This window comes from Anabrus simplex, chromosome 5 (assembly GCF_040414725.1).
Source record: "Anabrus simplex isolate iqAnaSimp1 chromosome 5, ASM4041472v1, whole genome shotgun sequence".
Lineage (NCBI taxonomy): Eukaryota > Metazoa > Arthropoda > Insecta > Orthoptera > Tettigoniidae > Anabrus > Anabrus simplex.
In genome coordinates, this window is record NC_090269.1 from 351,348,056 (window position 1) to 351,369,982 (window position 21,927).

General features: G+C 40.9%; 1 protein-coding gene across 1 annotated transcript in view; it reads right to left on the reverse strand.

Moving 5' to 3' along the window:
- Positions 1–21,927, reverse strand: part of LOC136874532 (receptor-type tyrosine-protein phosphatase kappa) — a 381,492-nt gene that overhangs the window by 95,878 nt on the left and 263,687 nt on the right. Inside the window, exons 15-16 of the mRNA XM_067148168.2 lie at positions 10,748–10,977; positions 3,031–3,118 (exon numbers count right to left, since the gene is read on the reverse strand). Coding sequence (XP_067004269.2) covers positions 3,031–3,118; positions 10,748–10,977 — 318 coding nt within the window. The remainder of the gene's footprint in view (positions 1–3,030; positions 3,119–10,747; positions 10,978–21,927) is intronic.

The window sequence follows — 21,927 nt, forward strand, 5'->3', positions numbered from 1 at the left end:
CGTTGTTGTGTTACTGTGCATTTGCACTGAGTATTTATGTATGTGCCTCTCGTTGTAAAATGATGAATTGTTGTGTTCCTTTCTGTATATCATAGCAAGGAATCCGAATTCTTCCGGTGTGAGGTTTCATGAAATCCCCCCAGAAAAAGAACTTTGAGGAAATTGGCTTAATGCTATATCAAGGCAAGGATCAACCAAGGGTAGTCAATGGATTCCATCCGATTATTCTTGTGTTTGTAGCCTAAATTTTAGATATGGAATAAATGATAAAACTAAAAGAAAAATATATTGAAGCTAGAGAGTGTGCCTAGTTGGTTTTTGAATTACCCCCATTACCTTCAAACCAGAAAAATAGCTCCATGGAAGACCAGACAGCAATAAGATATTTCTTCAGAACAAATCTGTGATGAAACAAGCTCTTCAACCACAGGAAATACATTGGACGACGAGTACGAAATTCATGTGAACAATGATGTCCCAATCCAAGTCAATATTCGAACGACAAAAAATGACAGCAGTCATCAGAAAATCATACATTAGAGGCTCCGATCGAGAATTCTGAGACTGCAATAAAAGCTGATGACTAACCATAATGAACTTAAAAGACTACAGAGGAAATTCAAAGACAACCCAGAAATTGATCGTCTGAATAAAGTAAATGAAGCAGCTATATATAATGAACAAAAGACCGTTTCACTTTTAGATAAAATCCATAATTTTTGCAAGACAAAATCTGTGCGATCAGAACAAATCACACGGTACTATATGGCTTGTGGAATAGTATCCCAAACAGTTACAAATATGGGAGGACTCCTGGTCTGTTATCAGCTCCATCACAAAGCACTCTGGACAGGTAGCCTAAATGGGAAATATTGAGTGTGGTGTCGGGATTTTCCAATTAGTGAAAGAAAGACTTAGAGCTGAAAGCAAAACTCTCAGACCAGCAGAGATGAGTGTAACAGTGATTGCCGATCAAATGGTTAATTAGGTACGGCTCCTCTACGACTTTGTTTGCATGGTCAATGCTCAAGGCACAGATATTGGAAAACCTCCTGCTGTTGCGAATAAACTGTTGTGTTATCCCTGTTGCCTACTTCCTTGTTAAAGGATTAGAAGACTCCTATCTATTTATTTTAGTACAGAAATGATTAATGCTGTTGACTGACAATCATAGAACCAATGTTCAAACATTTTGGAGAGGGAAAAGGGAGAACCTGTATGACTCATCCATGTGATCCCAGTCGTAAACTTCTTTTCAGTCTTGACTATTACCATTTGATAAAAAATGTGAGTTCCCAGTTCCTAGACAGAGAAATGACAGCCTTGGCATCATCAACTCCAAATATAGGAAAGAAGTTTATCGCCTCCAGAGAGACTTGACATTCAAGCATGTTCGGTATTACGAAAAAACACATCGAACAGAGGAATTTGGAAAAGATGAATGTTCTGCTGTGCAAATATTTCCCCAACGGTAACTGCTGCTATTTGCTTCATAAAAGAATACCATGCCTGTTTATAATAAACACAGGTATAATCTTTCCAGATGCGGAATCAACGGTGTGCTTCATGGAATCAATTTACAAAATTTTCACATTCCATGATGTCATTGACAGAACTCAACACATTCAGAAAAACACTCCAGATTGTGAGCATTTTCTATTCTTTTTTACTAGTGGCTTTACGTCGCACTGACACAGATATATTGTATGGCGACAATGGGATAGGAGAGGCTTAGGAGTTGGAAGGAGGCAGCCGTGGCCTTAATTAAGGTACAGCCCCAGAATTTGCCTGGTGTGAAAATGGGAAACCATGGAAAACCATCATCCGGGCTGCCAACAGTGGGATTTGAACCCACTATCTCCTGGATGCAAGCTCACAGCCGCGTGCCTCTAACCGCATGGTCAACTCGCCCGGTGCATTTTTATTCACCGGCAGATAAAATACTATAATGGTTGAATGATAATTTCATCGAGTAAGTTAAGATATTATTACAAAATATTAGAATCATTCCGTATTGACGGTTTTCACTTTACAAAGGAAAAAATTAAATGTATCCTCCTAATTCAATACAAAACATAATCCATAATTAGACTTAACAATAAAATTCAAACATGTTTTGACTCATTTGAGCCATCTTCAGTGAAATAAGGGGGGGGTTAAAGTAATCTACATAATACAAGCTAAAAATGTGCTAAAAACATAATGAAGGAACAAATGAAAAACAAAAGAGACAGACAGAAATAAAAACAATAACAATATACAATATTTACAACACTAGATGGAGCAATAAATAACTCACTGAGACAAATTCAGTGAAAAAGGGGTTAATATCAAACATAATTGAATCCAAAAAATGTGCCAAACCTAGGAAGAAAATAAAATAAAATCAAAGATAACAGACGGAAACGAAACAGTAAGTGCTAATAGTGAGGTTTCGGACCTCTTAGACAAATTTTTTTTAGTTTGATAACAATTCAAAAAACCAGGCAAAATCACTATGTTGAAAATTCAGTCTTTGTAGAAACACCATCCTATGAATGGTTAGGAGCGGAGCGAAAAAGCTTGTGAAACCAAGTTTGAGAGGAGACAACATGCCAGGTGAAATGTATGTGATAAGTGATGGAAAAACACCGATTAATTTAAAATTTTAGAATAGCAGCATTCTCAATTTCTTCTCAAGTTAGCAGTTTCGTTCTCGAAGATTATTTCCAATGTTGGCTAGGTGTGTTTGCCTTAGTTTAAATGGTCTGGACCATTGGCCCAATTCATTTCTCGATAGTCAAAGAAAACAAGAGTTTCCTTGACATAGCAAAATCCCAAAAGATTATCAAAACTTTTATTTTTAAAAACTGATAAACTCAATAATAGAATATGTTATGTGCCAAAATCTGCACCAGGAAAATGTCTGCATTACATTCAACACAGCTCAAATGAGACCACGTGCAACAATTCAGCTATACAATCCATAAGCTCAAATGTTCTTTGTTTTCCAAATCATCCATGTACATGAAGTATTAGCAGTTCACTTACATGCTATAAGGTTTCCATACCGGTTCTTGGGCTTATTTTGAGGAAGTTGACCATATTCACAAGGCTGGGTTGGTCCTCGGGGAAATAACTGTAACAGTTGATAGCAAAAATTAACAAGAAATAATATAGAAAATAATATAAAACATGTGGACTGGGAGTTATATAATTCTAGTCAAGATATTCAGACATACAGTAGTATATCACAGATAACTCAACCTTCCAAAACTCCATGTTCACATTTTTCAGTTTGTGGAATAATGGTAAAGAAAAAAGTGTTTGAAAAACAAATTAACTGAACTATTCAAGCTTTTAGGCTTTTTCAATCATGAAATTACCAGCTTTTCACTCCAGTGTGGCAGCAGGTTCAACAGTTGGATTGGCACTCCTTTCCAAGAACCTGGCACTGTCCTACAAAGGAGGGTTTGCAGAGATGTCTCAGTGGTGCTCTAGCCATCAGCACTTTGGAAAGATGTGCCAATCCAACCGAGAAGTCCACAACAGTAAAGGGTGAAACATTAGTAATTTCACACTGGTAATTTTACAACAGATAAATTCTACAGAGCTTGGATTAATTTAATATTCACAATTGGTGAAATTAAATTACGGTTCTCTTCTGGAAACTTAATACTTGAAACAAAATAATTACACCTATAACTTTCCAATATGCTGGGTGGTCCACCAGCGCCTTGCAATCCAGTTTTATGCATCCCTTCATATTTATCACAATTCTGAAAGACATCAGTCCCTCTCCCTAAACCAGAGGAATATAATGAGATGTGTGTTTACGGGCTAGAAGACAGCATCATGAGCGCCACTATTAATTCATTACGGGTACCTCGAATGAACCAGTAAAACAAGTACAGATATGCTGAACACGTACTTTAAAACAGGAGGTAGACGCACAGACCGGAAGCATGGTATTGTATAGGCTGGGAAGTGGGTGCCGTAGGTCAAGTGTCGAGCTCACATGACAAGCGGGCGGAGAGATATGTGATAGTGGACAATGCTTGAGGTAAGAGGGTCGAATCCCACATAATAATTGTTTTTAACAGCCAGTTGCCTGGGATGTGGTAAAGTTGTATACTTGATAGCTTCCATGGACTGATTTGTTTATTTGACCCTGTAAATGACCATATGTATTGTTGTGTTGGGTATGGTGCTGGGTTGTTCTAGGATGTGGAGATGATGGTCTGTGGCCAGTATAGGCTGGGAAGTGGGCACCGTAGGTCAAGTGTTGCAGTAGCTCACATGGCTAGCGCGTGGTAGGATGTGTGATAGTTAACATTGCTTGAGGGGTAGAAGGTTCATGTCCCATGCAAATATATTTCTTAAGCCAGTTGCCTGGGATGTGGCAAGGTTCTATACTTAATACCGGTATTTTTCACTGACTGATTTGTTTATTTGGGCCTGAAAAGGGCCATTGGTATGGAGCTGGGTTGATAGAGGCTAGGAAACATGTGACAGGATTTCAGTTATCCACGTCATTTAACACAGCACCTGCTTGAACTGACGACCTCCGTGGTTGATACAGAGCTACACGCGATGTTGTAAGGACCGCCTGGCCTGTTGGAACATCTCTGGTGAAACGGATCGGCATGCCTCGGTGAAGAGCTCTTTTAAGGTGACAAGGACTGGCCGGCTCCTGTGCATACACTAGTTGTTTTACATGGCCCCACAGAAAAAATTCCAGGAGTGTAAGACCGGGCAATCTGGCGGGCCAGGGAACAGGTCCTCCCCTTCTTATCCATTTATCAAGATACGGTGCATGGAGATGGTTCCGGACGACCACCGCCGCATGCGGTGGAGCTCTGTCATGTTGAAATCATATCCTGCAGTGGTCAAGGAGTGACACATGTTCCAGAAATGGTGGTAGTTCATCTTGGATAACCTGCAGATAGTGTTGGCTGGTCAGATGGCCCTCAAAGAAATAGGGACCGATGAGGTGATCAACCATGATTCCACACCATACATTCACACCCCACTGTACATGAAAAGCTTTCTGTCGCACCCAATGGAGATTATCCACACTCCAGTAATGCATATTATGGTGATTAATGGTTCCATTGTTGTGAAACCGTGCTTCGTCCGTAAATAACAGAGTTACTAGAAAAGCAGGATCAGTGTCCACATGCTGTAGGATCAATTGACAGAATTCTACCCAGGCAATGAAATCACGACCATCGAGCTCCTGGTGTAAGTGCAGATGGTACAGGTAATAATAATAGTGTATGGCCTCTGGAGAGGCCTGGTGCAGGTCTTTTTCTCGTAGATGGCCTATTAGGCGACCTGCATGTCTGTGAAGATGAGGGCCCTACTTAGGATGATTTCTAATGCTGAATACGCCACACACACCCAGCCCCCAAGCCATTGGAATTAACCAATTAAGCTTAAAATCCACGGCCCAGCCAGAAATTGAACCCGGGACCCTCTGAACCGAAGGCCAGTGCGCTGACCATTCAGCCAACGAGTCGGACGATGGTACAGGTGATACCGGTGGGTATGCAATATCCGTATGACAGATGCTCGGCTGATGTTCGTCTCCTGTGCAATGGTGCGTGCTAGTATGAGGGTTACACCGGATAGTGTCAAACACGACCTCTTCATTGTCAGCAGACAGGATGATCTCGAACAGGCTGTGTTCTTTCCAGGGATGCAGTACCCCGCAGGCGTCTTTTCACACTCCGAAATGTCATGCCCGTCGCTTGTCGTTTATCCAGATAACGTTCTTGGTACAAGCGTTGTGCCTGGTATGCATTCTGTCTAGCTTTTCCTTAGATAAGTAACATATCCACATACTCGTCACTGAAATACATCTCGAGGCAGTGAATAAACTTTGTGTTGTGAATTTTTTTGAAGGAGGGGAGTTCGCTCAAACATACTCGCCCCACTTACTTACTACTACCTATTTTTACTGGATCAGTCGAAACTTGGAGAACCTGCAGATAGTGTTGGCTGGTCAGATGGCCGGAGCTGAATCCGGGCCTCTTAGACTTATAAACAGAGTGAAAGAGGCACATCCCAAAAATAATAACAAAATAATGCAGATCTAGGGTTAATTAAATGAAACACATTTATTAATATAAGCAGGGAAGAAATCAGTCGAACAACTGGCTGATAAAAGAATTCTTATGTGGGATTTGAACCTCCTACCTCAAGCACTGTCCACTATCACATATCTCCCCGCCTGCTTGCCATGTGAGCTACTGTGACACTTGACCTACAGCGCCCACTCTCCAGCCTATACAGTACCGTGCTCCCAGTCTGTGCATCCACCTCCTGTTTTAAAGTATGTGTTCTGCGTATCTGTACTCGTTTTACGGATTCATTCGAGGTACCCATAATGAATTAATAGTGATGCTCATGATTCCTGCTGTCTTCTAGCCCGTAAAAAACACATCTTGTTATATTATCCCTGTTTGGGCAGAGGGCCCAATGTCTTTCAGAATTGTAGTAAATGTCAAGGGATGCATAAAACTGGATCGCAAGGGGCTGGTGGTCCACCCGGTATATCCAAAAATATACAGAGTCATTCAAAATTACGTAAACACATAATGGTAAGAACTTTTCACAAACTTTTTTTTTTTCTCCTGCAGTTAGACGTACTCCATGGGTGACAGACTAGTACTGGAGCAAAGAAGAATGGTTACAAGGTTCATGGAAGTGTACAGTTTGCGAACTGTGGTATGCTGAATATTAGCATGATTTGCATTTGATCCACCAAGTTGTTTTAACAGCTTATCATATCAACAACAACTTTGTGGAGACTGGATGGGTAATGGACAACAATTAAGGAAATGTTGGACAGTTCTAAACAGGCTGAAGTGACTTGAACATTGCTGTTGTTTAGCAAGCAGTATTGTGGAGCCCATCAAAATCAACAACATAGCTGCAATTTGGAAACAGATACCACAACCAATAATATGGCGAACTGACAAATCTTGAAAACGACATCGAGGTGTGAACGTACTACATCCAATCTGCCCAAGCTTTAGCAGCTGAGTGTCCATGGCTATATGATTTACATGCTGGCCTGTTAGAATCTTCTGCAGGCCTATATAAAGAGCTCAACTGGCACATGCCCGTCAGTCTGAAGTCAGTATCTAGTGATTCAGTCTTGAGTGAGTCAATCACCAATGAACTTAAACAGATGGTTGTGAGTACGAGTCATTCATAAGGAGTGAGCCTGTCAGTCGGCTATGTGAAGTTCAATGAAATTACTAGTTGTGAACTGTTGTAGAATAAAACTGTGCTGTGAGAAACCATGTGAAGAACAGGAGTTTGAAGCACTGTTGTGTTAGTGTGTTATAATATTGAGTAAAAGCAGTGTCAAATGGAAGTGAGTACTTAACATCCTTTTAAAATTCACCAACATTAACACATTCTTTCATTAAATTTGTATTATTTCTTGTTTCTTTCTTTCTTTTCAGACTCCTATAACAACACTGGAAGATTCAAGATCTCAAAATCCAAATTGCACTACTTTTACAGTCGAAAGGAGCCCCCCCCCACTTTCCCTGTTCCTCTATGATTTCACCTTTTACTATAGAAATTGCATACAGTACATGGCCCAATGCAGAGTTTTACATAATTATTAATAATTTGCCAGTGAGATAGTAGAATATTATAGAGACATAGCACTTTTCATGAAAGGGAAGGACGAGAAGAGGAACAAGAAAAAGAAAACGTAGAAGAAGGAGAGAACTGTGACAAAATGTTTTTAAAACATTTTATCATATTCATTATATGTGTCTTAATTAATGAGCCCTTTGTCATTTTATGCATTATTATCTTCTAAGCTGAAGATGTCCCAAAGCTAAGAGATGAAACATGTCCTTGTAATTAAGTGTTCTCTTTTGATAATACAAATAATACATGCATTGAAGAGTGGAAGTCTCTCAATTTCAATTATCAATGCAGATACCTAATGATGAAGTTTATCAGCTGGAAAATTCAAACTCAAGTGAACTTCTGATTAACTGTAAGTAGCAGTTTAATAAATTTAAGGGACAGTAAAACACACTGGGCCGATTGCAGAAACGGCATTTAGACGATGTCTACGGTTAAACAATGCCTAAGTATGGCTGCCGCATTGCAGAGACGTTATTTAGCACTTAGACACTGTCTAAAACCGATGTTCAACCGGTCATGTTTAAACACTGCCGAGAGCACTGTTTAACCTCAAATGACAGGAGTGAATCACAATCAGAAGTTATGTACCGTGAAATATGTCATTTGTATTATCATGTTGAGACGATTCCGGGAAGAAAGGTTAGTCTGAAGGCCTCTCTGTGGGTCACCCGCAGCTAAATTGCAGCAATTCGTTTAACATGCACGGGGAGATAATCATAAAATAAGGTTTCGCTTTACGAGAGACTTGTTTCTTGAGACTGACAAAGTGACAGTCCGGTAAATGTCAACTTGAATACAATTCTTGGCAATCAATATATTTTATTATATACATGGGGTAATTTCCGTGGAATTATAGGTCACTTCGACTACATACATATCACAATTATGTGTCCCGATCGTCTGAGGGCTGTCACATACATCAACCGGGAGAGATTCACATATATTTACTGCCAAGTAAACACACATAGTGAAAACTAAAAAGTAGGTTGTATGAGATTTTCATATATATAAACGCATAGGTTTTCGGCAACTATCAGATAGGAAAAGGCAAATGGTGGTGATTATCGTTTAAAGAGGACTGGGGAAGAAGAGCCGTGGCCATAATAACAGCCCTAGTATTTGCCTGGTGTAAAAATAGGGAAACTACGGAAAACAATCGTCACGGCTGCCGATGATGCGTTTCGAATCTATGATCTCCAGAATGCAAGCTACATCTATATGGCCCGTACAACACACTCGGTTACACATTACTATTGCTTCATCTTCTCTTCGTCGACGCTATAATGAAAGTTACACTTCCCGTACGGTGGCGTGCCGCTTTAGTGTCGATAATATTATGAGATTTAATTTGCGCCGAAAGCGATACTCTTATCTGCGGGCAAGTCATGCTCAGCCATATTTGAGTAATGTGCAGGAAGACAAACAGCTGACTGGCATTCGGCGTGCGCACCGACGAATTTCATTGGTTGCGACAAGCAAAGAGTTGCATGAAAGATACTTCTGTCTCCATTTTCAAACCAAAATTGAAACTTTAAGGGATGTCTAGTTAAACATCGACTGAACATTGTTTATACAATGGAAGATCGTGAATGATTTAGACGTTGTTTAGGTAGACGATGTCTAAGGCTTAAAACTAATCATCGTTTCTGCAATCGGCCCACTACTTTTACATATAGTAATTTTAGTTTTAAGGATCCTGATGATCTGCCAAAATATGTTGATACTATGGGCCGATTGCAGAAATGGTATTTAGACGATGTTTATGGTTAAACAATGCTTAAGTATGGCTGCCGCATTGCAGTGATGTTATTTATCATTTAGACACTGTCTAAAACCGATGTTCAACCGGTCATGTTTAAACACTGCCGAGAGCACTGTTTAACCTCAAATGAGAGGAGTGAATAACAATCAGAGGTTATGTACCATGAAACATGTAATTTGTATCATCATGTTGAGACGATTCTGTTAAGAAAGGTTTGTCCTGTTAAATCGCAGCAATTTGTTTGTCATATACGGGAAGATAGATGTTAAAATAAGGTTTCGCTTTTTGAGAGACTTGTTTCTTGAGACTGACAAAGGGACAGTCTCGTAATTGTCAACCTGAATATGATTCTTGGAAACTGATATATTTTATTACATACATGGGGTAATTTCCAAGATATTATAGGTCACTTCGACTACATACACATCAGAGTTAAGTGTCCCGATCGTCAGAGGGCTGCCACATATATCAGCCGGGAGGGATTCACTTATATTTACTGCCAAGTAAACACACTAATAGTGAAAACTAAAAAATAGGTTGAATGGGGTTTTTATATATATATATAATCTTATAAGTTTTCGGCAACTATTAGATAGGAAAATGCAAGTGGTGGTGATGGTGGTGATAACTGTTTAAAGAGGACTAGGGAAGAAGAGCCATGGCCATAATAACAGCCTAGTATTTGCCTGGTGTAAAAATAGGGAAACTACGAAAAACAATCTTCAGGGCTGCCGATGATATGTTTCGAACCTACGATCTCCAAAATGCAAGCTACATCTATTTGGCCCATACAACACACTCGGGTACACATTACTATTGCTTCATTTTCCCTTCGTCGAAGCTACCGTATTCATGAGTAGATTACACTCACTGTAACAATGCTATGATCAAAGCTACACTTCCCCGTACGATGGCATGTCACTTTAGTGTCGATAATATTATGAGATTTAATTTCCACCGAAAGCGATAGTCTTATCTGAGGGCAAGTCATGCTCATGCTTAGCCATATTTGAGTAATATGTAGCAAGACAAACAGCTGACTGGCGTTCAGGGCGCGCACCGACAAATTTCATTGGTTTGCGACAAGCGAAGAGTTGCATAAAAGATACTTCTATCTCCATTTTCAAACCAATATTGAAACTTTAAGCAATGTCTAGTTAAACATTGACTGAACATTGTTTATGCAATGGAAGATCGTGCTCGATTTAGACGTTGTTTAGGTAGACATTGTCTAAGGCTTAAAACTAGTCATTGTTTCTGCAATCGGCCCTATATATATCTAAAAAGTAGTAGATTAAGTCAGAATAATAAATTATGAATACTTACTGAGTGTTGGCGCTGAAGCTCTCCAGACATCACAGCACTATTCACATATTGTTCAAGGTTACTTATCTTCACTCTGTGACTCAACTGTTGTCCCAAAGGCAGGGCTACTGTTGCACTGTTGGTTCCAAGTTTTAATCCACTTTCCTCCTCAGACAACAGTTCAGTGTCAGGCAATGGCATACGAGGTTTAACTTTAACATCGTGGATTTCTATTTTATGATTCAGATATCCTAGTTAACAAATAATTTATAATAATAATAACAGTAAATAATAATAGTAAAACTGAATATGGCATGATTGGGCGACATGCCACATGTTTCTATTAAGTGAATATATTTTTTTAGTAAGGGTTTGGGACTGACAATTTTTTTCAGAAAGGGAAGAACAAAATGTGCGCTTGATTATTTAACACTAAGTTTGTTCTATAAAACTTATTTAGGTTCATTATGAAGTAAAGAATAGAGGGGTGCAGTAACAGGTGATATGCTGCACACCTGGGAGAGATGACGCATTGAGGTAGCAATGATAGACTATTCATAGATTTACATACTTTTATAACATCTAGTGTCGAGAATATGTACAAAACATTTGCCAAATGTGTTACATACTATTAGAGAATGATTATATATATAAATTAAACAAATAATTTAGAATCTAATTAAACTTAATGTTTTAAAAACTTTTTATCATACTTATTTTATATGCTTTAATTAATGTGTCCTTTGTCATTTTATGTGTTATTGTCTCCTAAGCTGAAGATGTCCCAAACCAGAGACAAAACATGTCCTTGTAATTAAGTGTTCCCTTTTGATAATACAAATAATACATGCACTGAAAGGTGGAAGTCTCTCAATTTTAATTAATGTGTCCTTTGTCATTTTATCTTCTAAGATGAAGATGTCCCAAAACTAAGAGATGAAACATGTCTTTGTAATTAAGTGTTCTCTTTTGATAAAACTTAACTCCACCTACAACCCCTACTGGGTGGATTGAGTAGCTCAGTAGTTGCTGTTGCTGGTCCCAAGCCCAGAGAAAGGAGCATATTTGGCTCAATGCCGTAAAATAACAGCCAGAGAACATCTTCAGGCAAACACACTTCACAATATCATTTTTCATCATATTTCATTTTTCACCTTTCCAGATCACATCTGGAATTGCAAACCCTGACCACGGTCATACTCTTGATTATTGATCAGACAATCAACCTAATATGGGATATCTTCTATTGAAAGAATCCACCAGTTTGGACAGCTATGTAATCTTCCAAACGAAGACACCATTCAGATATGGTGGAGATAGAGGACTGTGGTGAGTTGGAGCGGCCAGAGACTTAATGATCAATCATCCAGATTAATCAAACTGAGGATAAACCAGGAAAGTTTTTGTATTTGTCAACATTAAATATCAATTCATTGATGAAGGTTGGTAAGTTGAAAGATCTAACAGATATTTTGAATCAACATAAAATTGTGATCACAGCTCTTCAAGAATTACATAATAATGATCAGAACCCAATTGAATCAGGAGGGTATCGTCTCTACAAAGGACCTCCAGGTGAAAGAGTCATAAAGAATGTTCCTCAATTTGGAGTTGACCGAGCTCGATAGCTGGAGTCGCTTAAGTGCGGCCAGTATCTAGTATTCGGGAGATAGTGCGTTCGAACCGCACTGTCGGCAGCCCTGAAGATGGTTTTCAGTGGTTTCCCATTTTCACACCTTAATTAAGGCCACGGCTGCTTCCTTCCTATTCCTGGGCCTTTCCTATCCCATCGTTGCCACAAGACCTATCTGTGTCGGTGCGACGTAAAACAAATAGCAAACAAAAAAAATTGGCGTTGGTTTTTTGATATACAATAGAATTCTATATTCCATTATTGATGTTTCCTCAAATTCATCAAGAGTAGTATTATTAATGATTAAAGTGGAAAACAAGATTTATACATTGATAAATGTTCATGCTCCAACAAATGAAAAGAACAGAACTGACAAAGAGCGAACAGATCTATTTTGGGATGAACTTGACCAATTGGTAACGAATATATCTGACACTAAGTTTAAAATTCTCCTTGGTGATTTTAATCCAAAGATTGGATGTGAGAGAAAATTTCGTGTTGTGGGAGGACGATGGCCAGGACAAAAATTAAGGAAAAAGAATGATGAACGGTTAATTGAATTTTTGTATTAACCATGGACTAATTTTAGAAACAATTAAGTTTAAAAGAAAACTGCCTAAATTAATGAACTGGAAAAGTCTAAATGTTAAATTGTGTGAATCCCAAATAGATCATTTCATAAAGAAATTAATAATAATAATAATAATAATAATAATAATAATAATAATAATAATAATAATAATAATAATAATAATGATGATGATGAAGTTATTTGCTTTACGTCCCACTAACTACTTTAATGGTTTTCGGAGATGCCAAGGTGCTGGAATTTAGTCCTGCAGGAGTTTTTTAAGTGCCAGTAAATCTACCGACACGAGGCTGACGTATTTGAGCATCTTCAAATACTACCGAACTAAGCCAGGATCGAACATGCGAAGTTGGGATCAGAAGGCCAGCGCCTCAACTGTCTGAGCCACGCAGCCCGGCATCTTAAGGTTCTGCAAGGTGTCGTTGTTGATTCAGACCATTACATCTCCAAGATTAAATTTAAATTATCTCCTAAAAAAAATAAACTGCATAACCTTAATAGAAAAGATTGTATGATCCTAGTTCAGTCATTAATAATCGAAAATACTTTGAGAAATTCACACCACTTAATAAGTGATAGTGTGGGAGCCACTATTAACAAACTAAAAGCCACAGCAGAGGAAGTTTCTCACATTAAAAAGTGAAAAAAAAAACCAAAACAAAAAAAAACATGCTTGGTGGAATGAAGAGTGTGATACAGCAATACTACGCTGGCATAAAGCCTGACTGAATGATCAACAACACTAAACAGAAAGCTTTAGAGAAGAACTAATCAATGCTAGATGATTAACGGCTAAAGAAATCGGAGAGTTAAAAGAAATTATCAGAAGGAAACATTAAAATCTATTGATGAAGCTTTCAATCAAAATAACCGAGCTCGATAGCTGCAGTTGCTTAAGTGCGGCCAGTATCCAGTATTCGGGATATAGTAGGTTCGAACCCCACTGTCGGCAGCCCTGAAAAAGGATTTCCGTGGTTTCCCATTTTCACACCAGGCAAATGCTGGGGCTGTACCTTAATTAAGGCTACGGCCGCTTCCTTCCCACTCCTAGCCCTTTCTTGTCCCATCGTCGCCGTAAGACCTATCTGTGTCGGTGCGACGTAAAACAACTAGCAAAAAAAAAAAAATCAATCAAAATAAAACAAGAGAATATTATAGGACATTTAAACAATACCAAAAAATTATACTCCCCCCTACTCTTCTGATGAAAGATAAGAACGGAAAGGTGGCCCATAATGATAATGGCAATGCAATAATTTTGGCTGAATACTTCAAAACATTATTTAATAGTGATGAACCTGAAAAATATTTTGAATGTGATCTGTTTCCCAGAAATAAAAAACCTTTGGAGAAGGTTATACCACTGGTTTATGATAGTGTACGTGCAGCTATTGATTCACTGACAAATTTTAAAGCAGCAGGAGAAAATCAACTAGTAGCAGAACTCTGGAAGAATGTAAATATACAGACTATTCAGAATTGACATAAACATCTCATTGACATTTAGAATACTGAAAAATCGCCTGAAGAATGGAATGTTACAATTATATGCCCTGTCTATAAAAAAGGTGATTAATCAGATCCTAGTAACTATTGGGGAATTTCTCTGCTAGATATCACGTATAAAATTTTCTCTAAGATCCTATATTCCAGAATCCATGACCAGCTTGATAGTGAACTGGGTGAATATCAGGGTGTTTTCATCCAGGATGAAGTTGACCAGATCAAATTAACAGTCTCAAATGGATCAGACATCACCGCATTACGAGCAAAAATTTTGTGATCACTTTTGTTGATTTTCAAACGGCTTATGATACTATCCATCGTGAATGATTACTGAATTTGGTCTACATCAGAAACTTGTTAACCGTATTGCGGTCACTCTGAGAAACACAAAGTCTAAAGTTAGGTTCAGAAATGAAATCTCTGAACCATTTGAAATTCATACTGATCTTCGACAGGGAGATTGATTATCCCTGATGTTAATTGTATGCTGTAAAAAATTAGGCGTGAATGGAGTAAGGTATGTCATCTGACTGTTAAGACAGGAAGAAATATTCGACTAATTGTCTTGCATTTGCTGATGATCTGGTGCTATTAGCAAATAGCATAGAAGAAGCAAAATTTCAAGTACAGGAAGTAGGAAGATTAGCAGCGAAGGTCGGGTTGAAAATATCTTTTGAGAAAACAAAATGATGCCATCCTTTAAAGTTGACACTCCACATATTATAATAAATAATACTCAGAAAATTAAAGTTGTAAATAAATTTAAATATCTTGATGAAATTGTTGTTTGGATTGCTAATGAAAAAGCATCCATAGATAATAGAACTCTAAAACTGAGCGAGCACAACAAATTACATGGCCGAGTTACAAAAAACAGTCTCTTTCAATTAATGCTAAATTTTGCCATTAAAACATCATCAAACCAGAAGCAATGTATGCAAGTGAAACTATATTCAAACTAAATACACAAGCAACAACAGATAAACTGCAGAAAGTGGATAGAGGAATTCTACGGACAATTATTAATGAAAAACATTAGGCTGATGGCCAGTGGAGACTTTTACACTATTCAGTAATTTACAAGGAAAGTGAATCAGTTACTGACACGATGAGAAAACAAAGGATTGCATTTTTTGGACACATACGAGGACGGTTTGAAAGTTCTTGGAATCATCGCTAGATGTCAGTGCTAGAGCAACGAGGTTCCCGCGCAATAATCACACATCCTTTGTGAGTGAACACCTGATGCGTCAGTGCTCTAGCTGCAGGAGTGTGGAAGTGACGACTCTTTATGTTGTTCCCGCGTAGTGATTTGTGACAATGGAAAAACCGAGATTCGAGCAGTGATTAAATACTTTGTAAAGAAAGGTATGAAAGCAAAGGAAATTCATGCCGACTTTCAGAACACACTGGGGGACTCTGCTCCTTCATTTTCAACTGTTGCCAAGTGGACCAGTGAGTTTAAATTTGGTTGGGAGAGCTTGGATGATGTTCCGCGTAGTGGACGCGCAAAAAGTGTTACGACCCGAGAATTTATCGCAAAAGTGCATAAAATGGTCATGGAGGATTGTCGACTGAAAGTGCGGGAGATTGCTGAAGCTGTAGGGATGTCTTCTGAATGGGTATATTATATTTTAACCGAAGAATTGGGTATGAAAAAATTATCCGCAAGATGGGTGCTACGGCTCTTGACAATGGACAATGAACGCACAAGATTGGAAATGTCCGAACAAAGTCTGGCCTGTTTTCAGTGCAACCAACAAGATTATTTTGTGCCGGTTTGTGACTACAGATGAAACTTGGGTCTACTACTATACCCCAGAGACAAAACAGCAGTCAAAGCAGTGGAAACATGCTGATTCACCACCACCAAAGAAAGAAAAGGCAGTGCGTTCGGCCGGAAAGGTCATGGCCTCAGTTTTCTGGGATGCAAAAGGCATTCTGCTGATAGATTATCTTCATACTGACCAAACAATTACGGGGCAATACTATGCAAACCTCTTATACCAACTACAGGAAAAGATACGTGAAACAAAGCCTGGTTTGGCAAGGGAAAATAAATGTCATCTTTCATCAAGCCAACGCTCCGCCGCACACAAGTGTTATTGCCATGGCAAAAGTTCATGAACTGAGGTACGAATTGTTGCCACATCCACCTTATTCACCTGATTTGGCACCATCAGACTTTCATCTATTCCCCAAGGTGAAAATTTTCCTCAGTGAACGGAGATTTTCTACAAGGGAAGAACTGACAGCCGAATCGGAGAGGTATATTGCAGGCCTGGAGGAACTCATTTTCGAGATGGGATCAAGGCATTGGAACATCGCTGGACGCAAAGCATTAGTCTACAGGGAGACTATGTTGAAAAATAAAAACAGTCCCACCAAGGTACGATACTTAATTCTAGTACATTCAGAGAACTTTTCAAACCACCTACGTATATTGTTTGCCTAATTTTAGACTCCTAATACAGTTTTTTTATTTCTTTTAGAACAGTAAAAAAAAAAAAAACTTTGCTTAAAGAAATAAAATTGGATGTGGATGAATTGAAAATTACTACAGAGCAAATTGAAAATAGAGAAGAGAAAAAGATTCTAAACAACAAATATACAAATCTATCACTTAAAGCATCAAAATGTAAGCAGTATATCAGCAGAGGAACAGGCTGCAAGATCATCCAGAATGAAGAAGTTTTGGGAAGAGAAGAAATTATCAAGTGTTAAAAAATGAACATATATTTGATGTACTTATTTTTCAAAGATTTTATTGTATAAGGTTGTATAAGGTATATGATCCATCCATCCATCCATCCATCCATCCATCCATCCATCCATCCATCCATCCATCCATCCATCCATCCATCCATCCATCCATCCATCCATCCATCCATCCATCCATCCATCCATCCATCCATCCATCCATCCATCCATCCATCCATCCATCCATCCATCCATCCATCCATCCATCCATCCATCCATCCATCCATCCATCCATCCATCCATCCATCCATCCATCCATCCATCCATCCATCCATCCATCCATCCATCCATCCATCCATCCATCCATCCATCCATCCATCCATCCATCCATCCATCCATCCATCCATCCATCCATCCATCCATCCATCCATCCATCCATCCATCCATCCATCCATCCATCCATCCATCCATCCATCCATCCATCCATCCATCCATCCATCCATCCATCCATCCATCCATCCATCCATCCATCCATCCATCCATCCATCCATCCATCCATCCATCCATCCATCCATCCATCCATCCATCCATCCATCCATCCATCCATCCATCCATCCATCCATCCATCCATCCATCCATCCATCCATCCATCCATCCATCCATCCATCCATCCATCCATCCATCCATCCATCCATCCATCCATCCATCCATCCATCCATCCATCCATCCATCCATCCATCCATCCATCCATCCATCCATCCATCCATCCATCCATCCATCCATCCATCCATCCATCCATCCATCCATCCATCCATCCATCCATCCATCCATCCATCCATCCATCCATCCATCCATCCATCCATCCATCCATCCATCCATCCATCCATCCATCCATCCATCCATCCATCCATCCATCCATCCATCCATCCATCCATCCATCCATCCATCCATCCATCCATCCATCCATCCATCCATCCATCCATCCATCCATCCATCCATCCATCCATCCATCCATCCATCCATCCATCCATCCATCCATCCATCCATCCATCCATCCATCCATCCATCCATCCATCCATCCATCCATCCATCCATCCATCCATCCATCCATCCATCCATCCATCCATCCATCCATCCATCCATCCATCCATCCATCCATCCATCCATCCATCCATCCATCCATCCATCCATCCATCCATCCATCCATCCATCCATCCATCCATCCATCCATCCATCCATCCATCCATCCATCCATCCATCCATCCATCCATCCATCCATCCATCCATCCATCCATCCATCCATCCATCCATCCATCCATCCATCCATCCATCCATCCATCCATCCATCCATCCATCCATCCATCCATCCATCCATCCATCCATCCATCCATCCATCCATCCATCCATCCATCCATCCATCCATCCATCCATCCATCCATCCATCCATCCATCCATCCATCCATCCATCCATCCATCCATCCATCCATCCATCCATCCATCCATCCATCCATCCATCCATCCATCCATCCATCCATCCATCCATCCATCCATCCATCCATCCATCCATCCATCCATCCATCCATCCATCCATCCATCCATCCATCCATCCATCCATCCATCCATCCATCCATCCATCCATCCATCCATCCATCCATCCATCCATCCATCCATCCATCCATCCATCCATCCATCCATCCATCCATCCATCCATCCATCCATCCATCCATCCATCCATCCATCCATCCATCCATCCATCCATCCATCCATCCATCCATCCATCCATCCATCCATCCATCCATCCATCCATCCATCCATCCATCCATCCATCCATCCATCCATCCATCCATCCATCCATCCATCCATCCATCCATCCATCCATCCATCCATCCATCCATCCATCCATCCATCCATCCATCCATCCATCCATCCATCCATCCATCCATCCATCCATCCATCCATCCATCCATCCATCCATCCATCCATCCATCCATCCATCCATCCATCCATCCATCCATCCATCCATCCATCCATCCATCCATCCATCCATCCATCCATCCATCCATCCATCCATCCATCCATCCATCCATCCATCCATCCATCCATCCATCCATCCATCCATCCATCCATCCATCCATCCATCCATCCATCCATCCATCCATCCATCCATCCATCCATCCATCCATCCATCCATCCATCCATCCATCCATCCATCCATCCATCCATCCATCCATCCATCCATCCATCCATCCATCCATCCATCCATCCATCCATCCATCCATCCATCCATCCATCCATCCATCCATCCATCCATCCATCCATCCATCCATCCATCCATCCATCCATCCATCCATCCATCCATCCATCCATCCATCCATCCATCCATCCATCCATCCATCCATCCATCCATCCATCCATCCATCCATCCATCCATCCATCCATCCATCCATCCATCCATCCATCCATCCATCCATCCATCCATCCATCCATCCATCCATCCATCCATCCATCCATCCATCCATCCATCCATCCATCCATCCATCCATCCATCCATCCATCCATCCATCCATCCATCCATCCATCCATCCATCCATCCATCCATCCATCCATCCATCCATCCATCCATCCATCCATCCATCCATCCATCCATCCATCCATCCATCCATCCATCCATCCATCCATCCATCCATCCATCCATCCATCCATCCATCCATCCATCCATCCATCCATCCATCCATCCATCCATCCATCCATCCATCCATCCATCCATCCATCCATCCATCCATCCATCCATCCATCCATCCATCCATCCATCCATCCATCCATCCATCCATCCATCCATCCATCCATCCATCCATCCATCCATCCATCCATCCATCCATCCATCCATCCATCCATCCATCCATCCATCCATCCATCCATCCATCCATCCATCCATCCATCCATCCATCCATCCATCCATCCATCCATCCATCCATCCATCCATCCATCCATCCATCCATCCATCCATCCATCCATCCATCCATCCATCCATCCATCCATCCATCCATCCATCCATCCATCCATCCATCCATCCATCCATCCATCCATCCATCCATCCATCCATCCATCCATCCATCCATCCATCCATCCATCCATCCATCCATCCATCCATCCATCCATCCATCCATCCATCCATCCATCCATCCATCCATCCATCCATCCATCCATCCATCCATCCATCCATCCATCCATCCATCCATCCATCCATCCATCCATCCATCCATCCATCCATCCATCCATCCATCCATCCATCCATCCATCCATCCATCCATCCATCCATCCATCCATCCATCCATCCATCCATCCATCCATCCATCCATCCATCCATCCATCCATCCATCCATCCATCCATCCATCCATCCATCCATCCATCCATCCATCCATCCATCCATCCATCCATCCATCCATCCATCCATCCATCCATCCATCCATCCATCCATCCATCCATCCATCCATCCATCCATCCATCCATCCATCCATCCATCCATCCATCCATCCATCCATCCATCCATCCATCCATCCATCCATCCATCCATCCATCCATCCATCCATCCATCCATCCATCCATCCATCCATCCATCCATCCATCCATCCATCCATCCATCCATCCATCCATCCATCCATCCATCCATCCATCCATCCATCCATCCATCCATCCATCCATCCATCCATCCATCCATCCATCCATCCATCCATCCATCCATCCATCCATCCATCCATCCATCCATCCATCCATCCATCCATCCATCCATCCATCCATCCATCCATCCATCCATCCATCCATCCATCCATCCATCCATCCATCCATCCATCCATCCATCCATCCATCCATCCATCCATCCATCCATCCATCCATCCATCCATCCATCCATCCATCCATCCATCCATCCATCCATCCATCCATCCATCCATCCATCCATCCATCCATCCATCCATCCATCCATCCATCCATCCATCCATCCATCCATCCATCCATCCATCCATCCATCCATCCATCCATCCATCCATCCATCCATCCATCCATCCATCCATCCATCCATCCATCCATCCATCCATCCATCCATCCATCCATCCATCCATCCATCCATCCATCCATCCATCCATCCATCCATCCATCCATCCATCCATCCATCCATCCATCCATCCATCCATCCATCCATCCATCCATCCATCCATCCATCCATCCATCCATCCATCCATCCATCCATCCATCCATCCATCCATCCATCCATCCATCCATCCATCCATCCATCCATCCATCCATCCATCCATCCATCCATCCATCCATCCATCCATCCATCCATCCATCCATCCATCCATCCATCCATCCATCCATCCATCCATCCATCCATCCATCCATCCATCCATCCATCCATCCATCCATCCATCCATCCATCCATCCATCCATCCATCCATCCATCCATCCATCCATCCATCCATCCATCCATCCATCCATCCATCCATCCATCCATCCATCCATCCATCCATCCATCCATCCATCCATCCATCCATCCATCCATCCATCCATCCATCCATCCATCCATCCATCCATCCATCCATCCATCCATCCATCCATCCATCCATCCATCCATCCATCCATCCATCCATCCATCCATCCATCCATCCATCCATCCATCCATCCATCCATCCATCCATCCATCCATCCATCCATCCATCCATCCATCCATCCATCCATCCATCCATCCATCCATCCATCCATCCATCCATCCATCC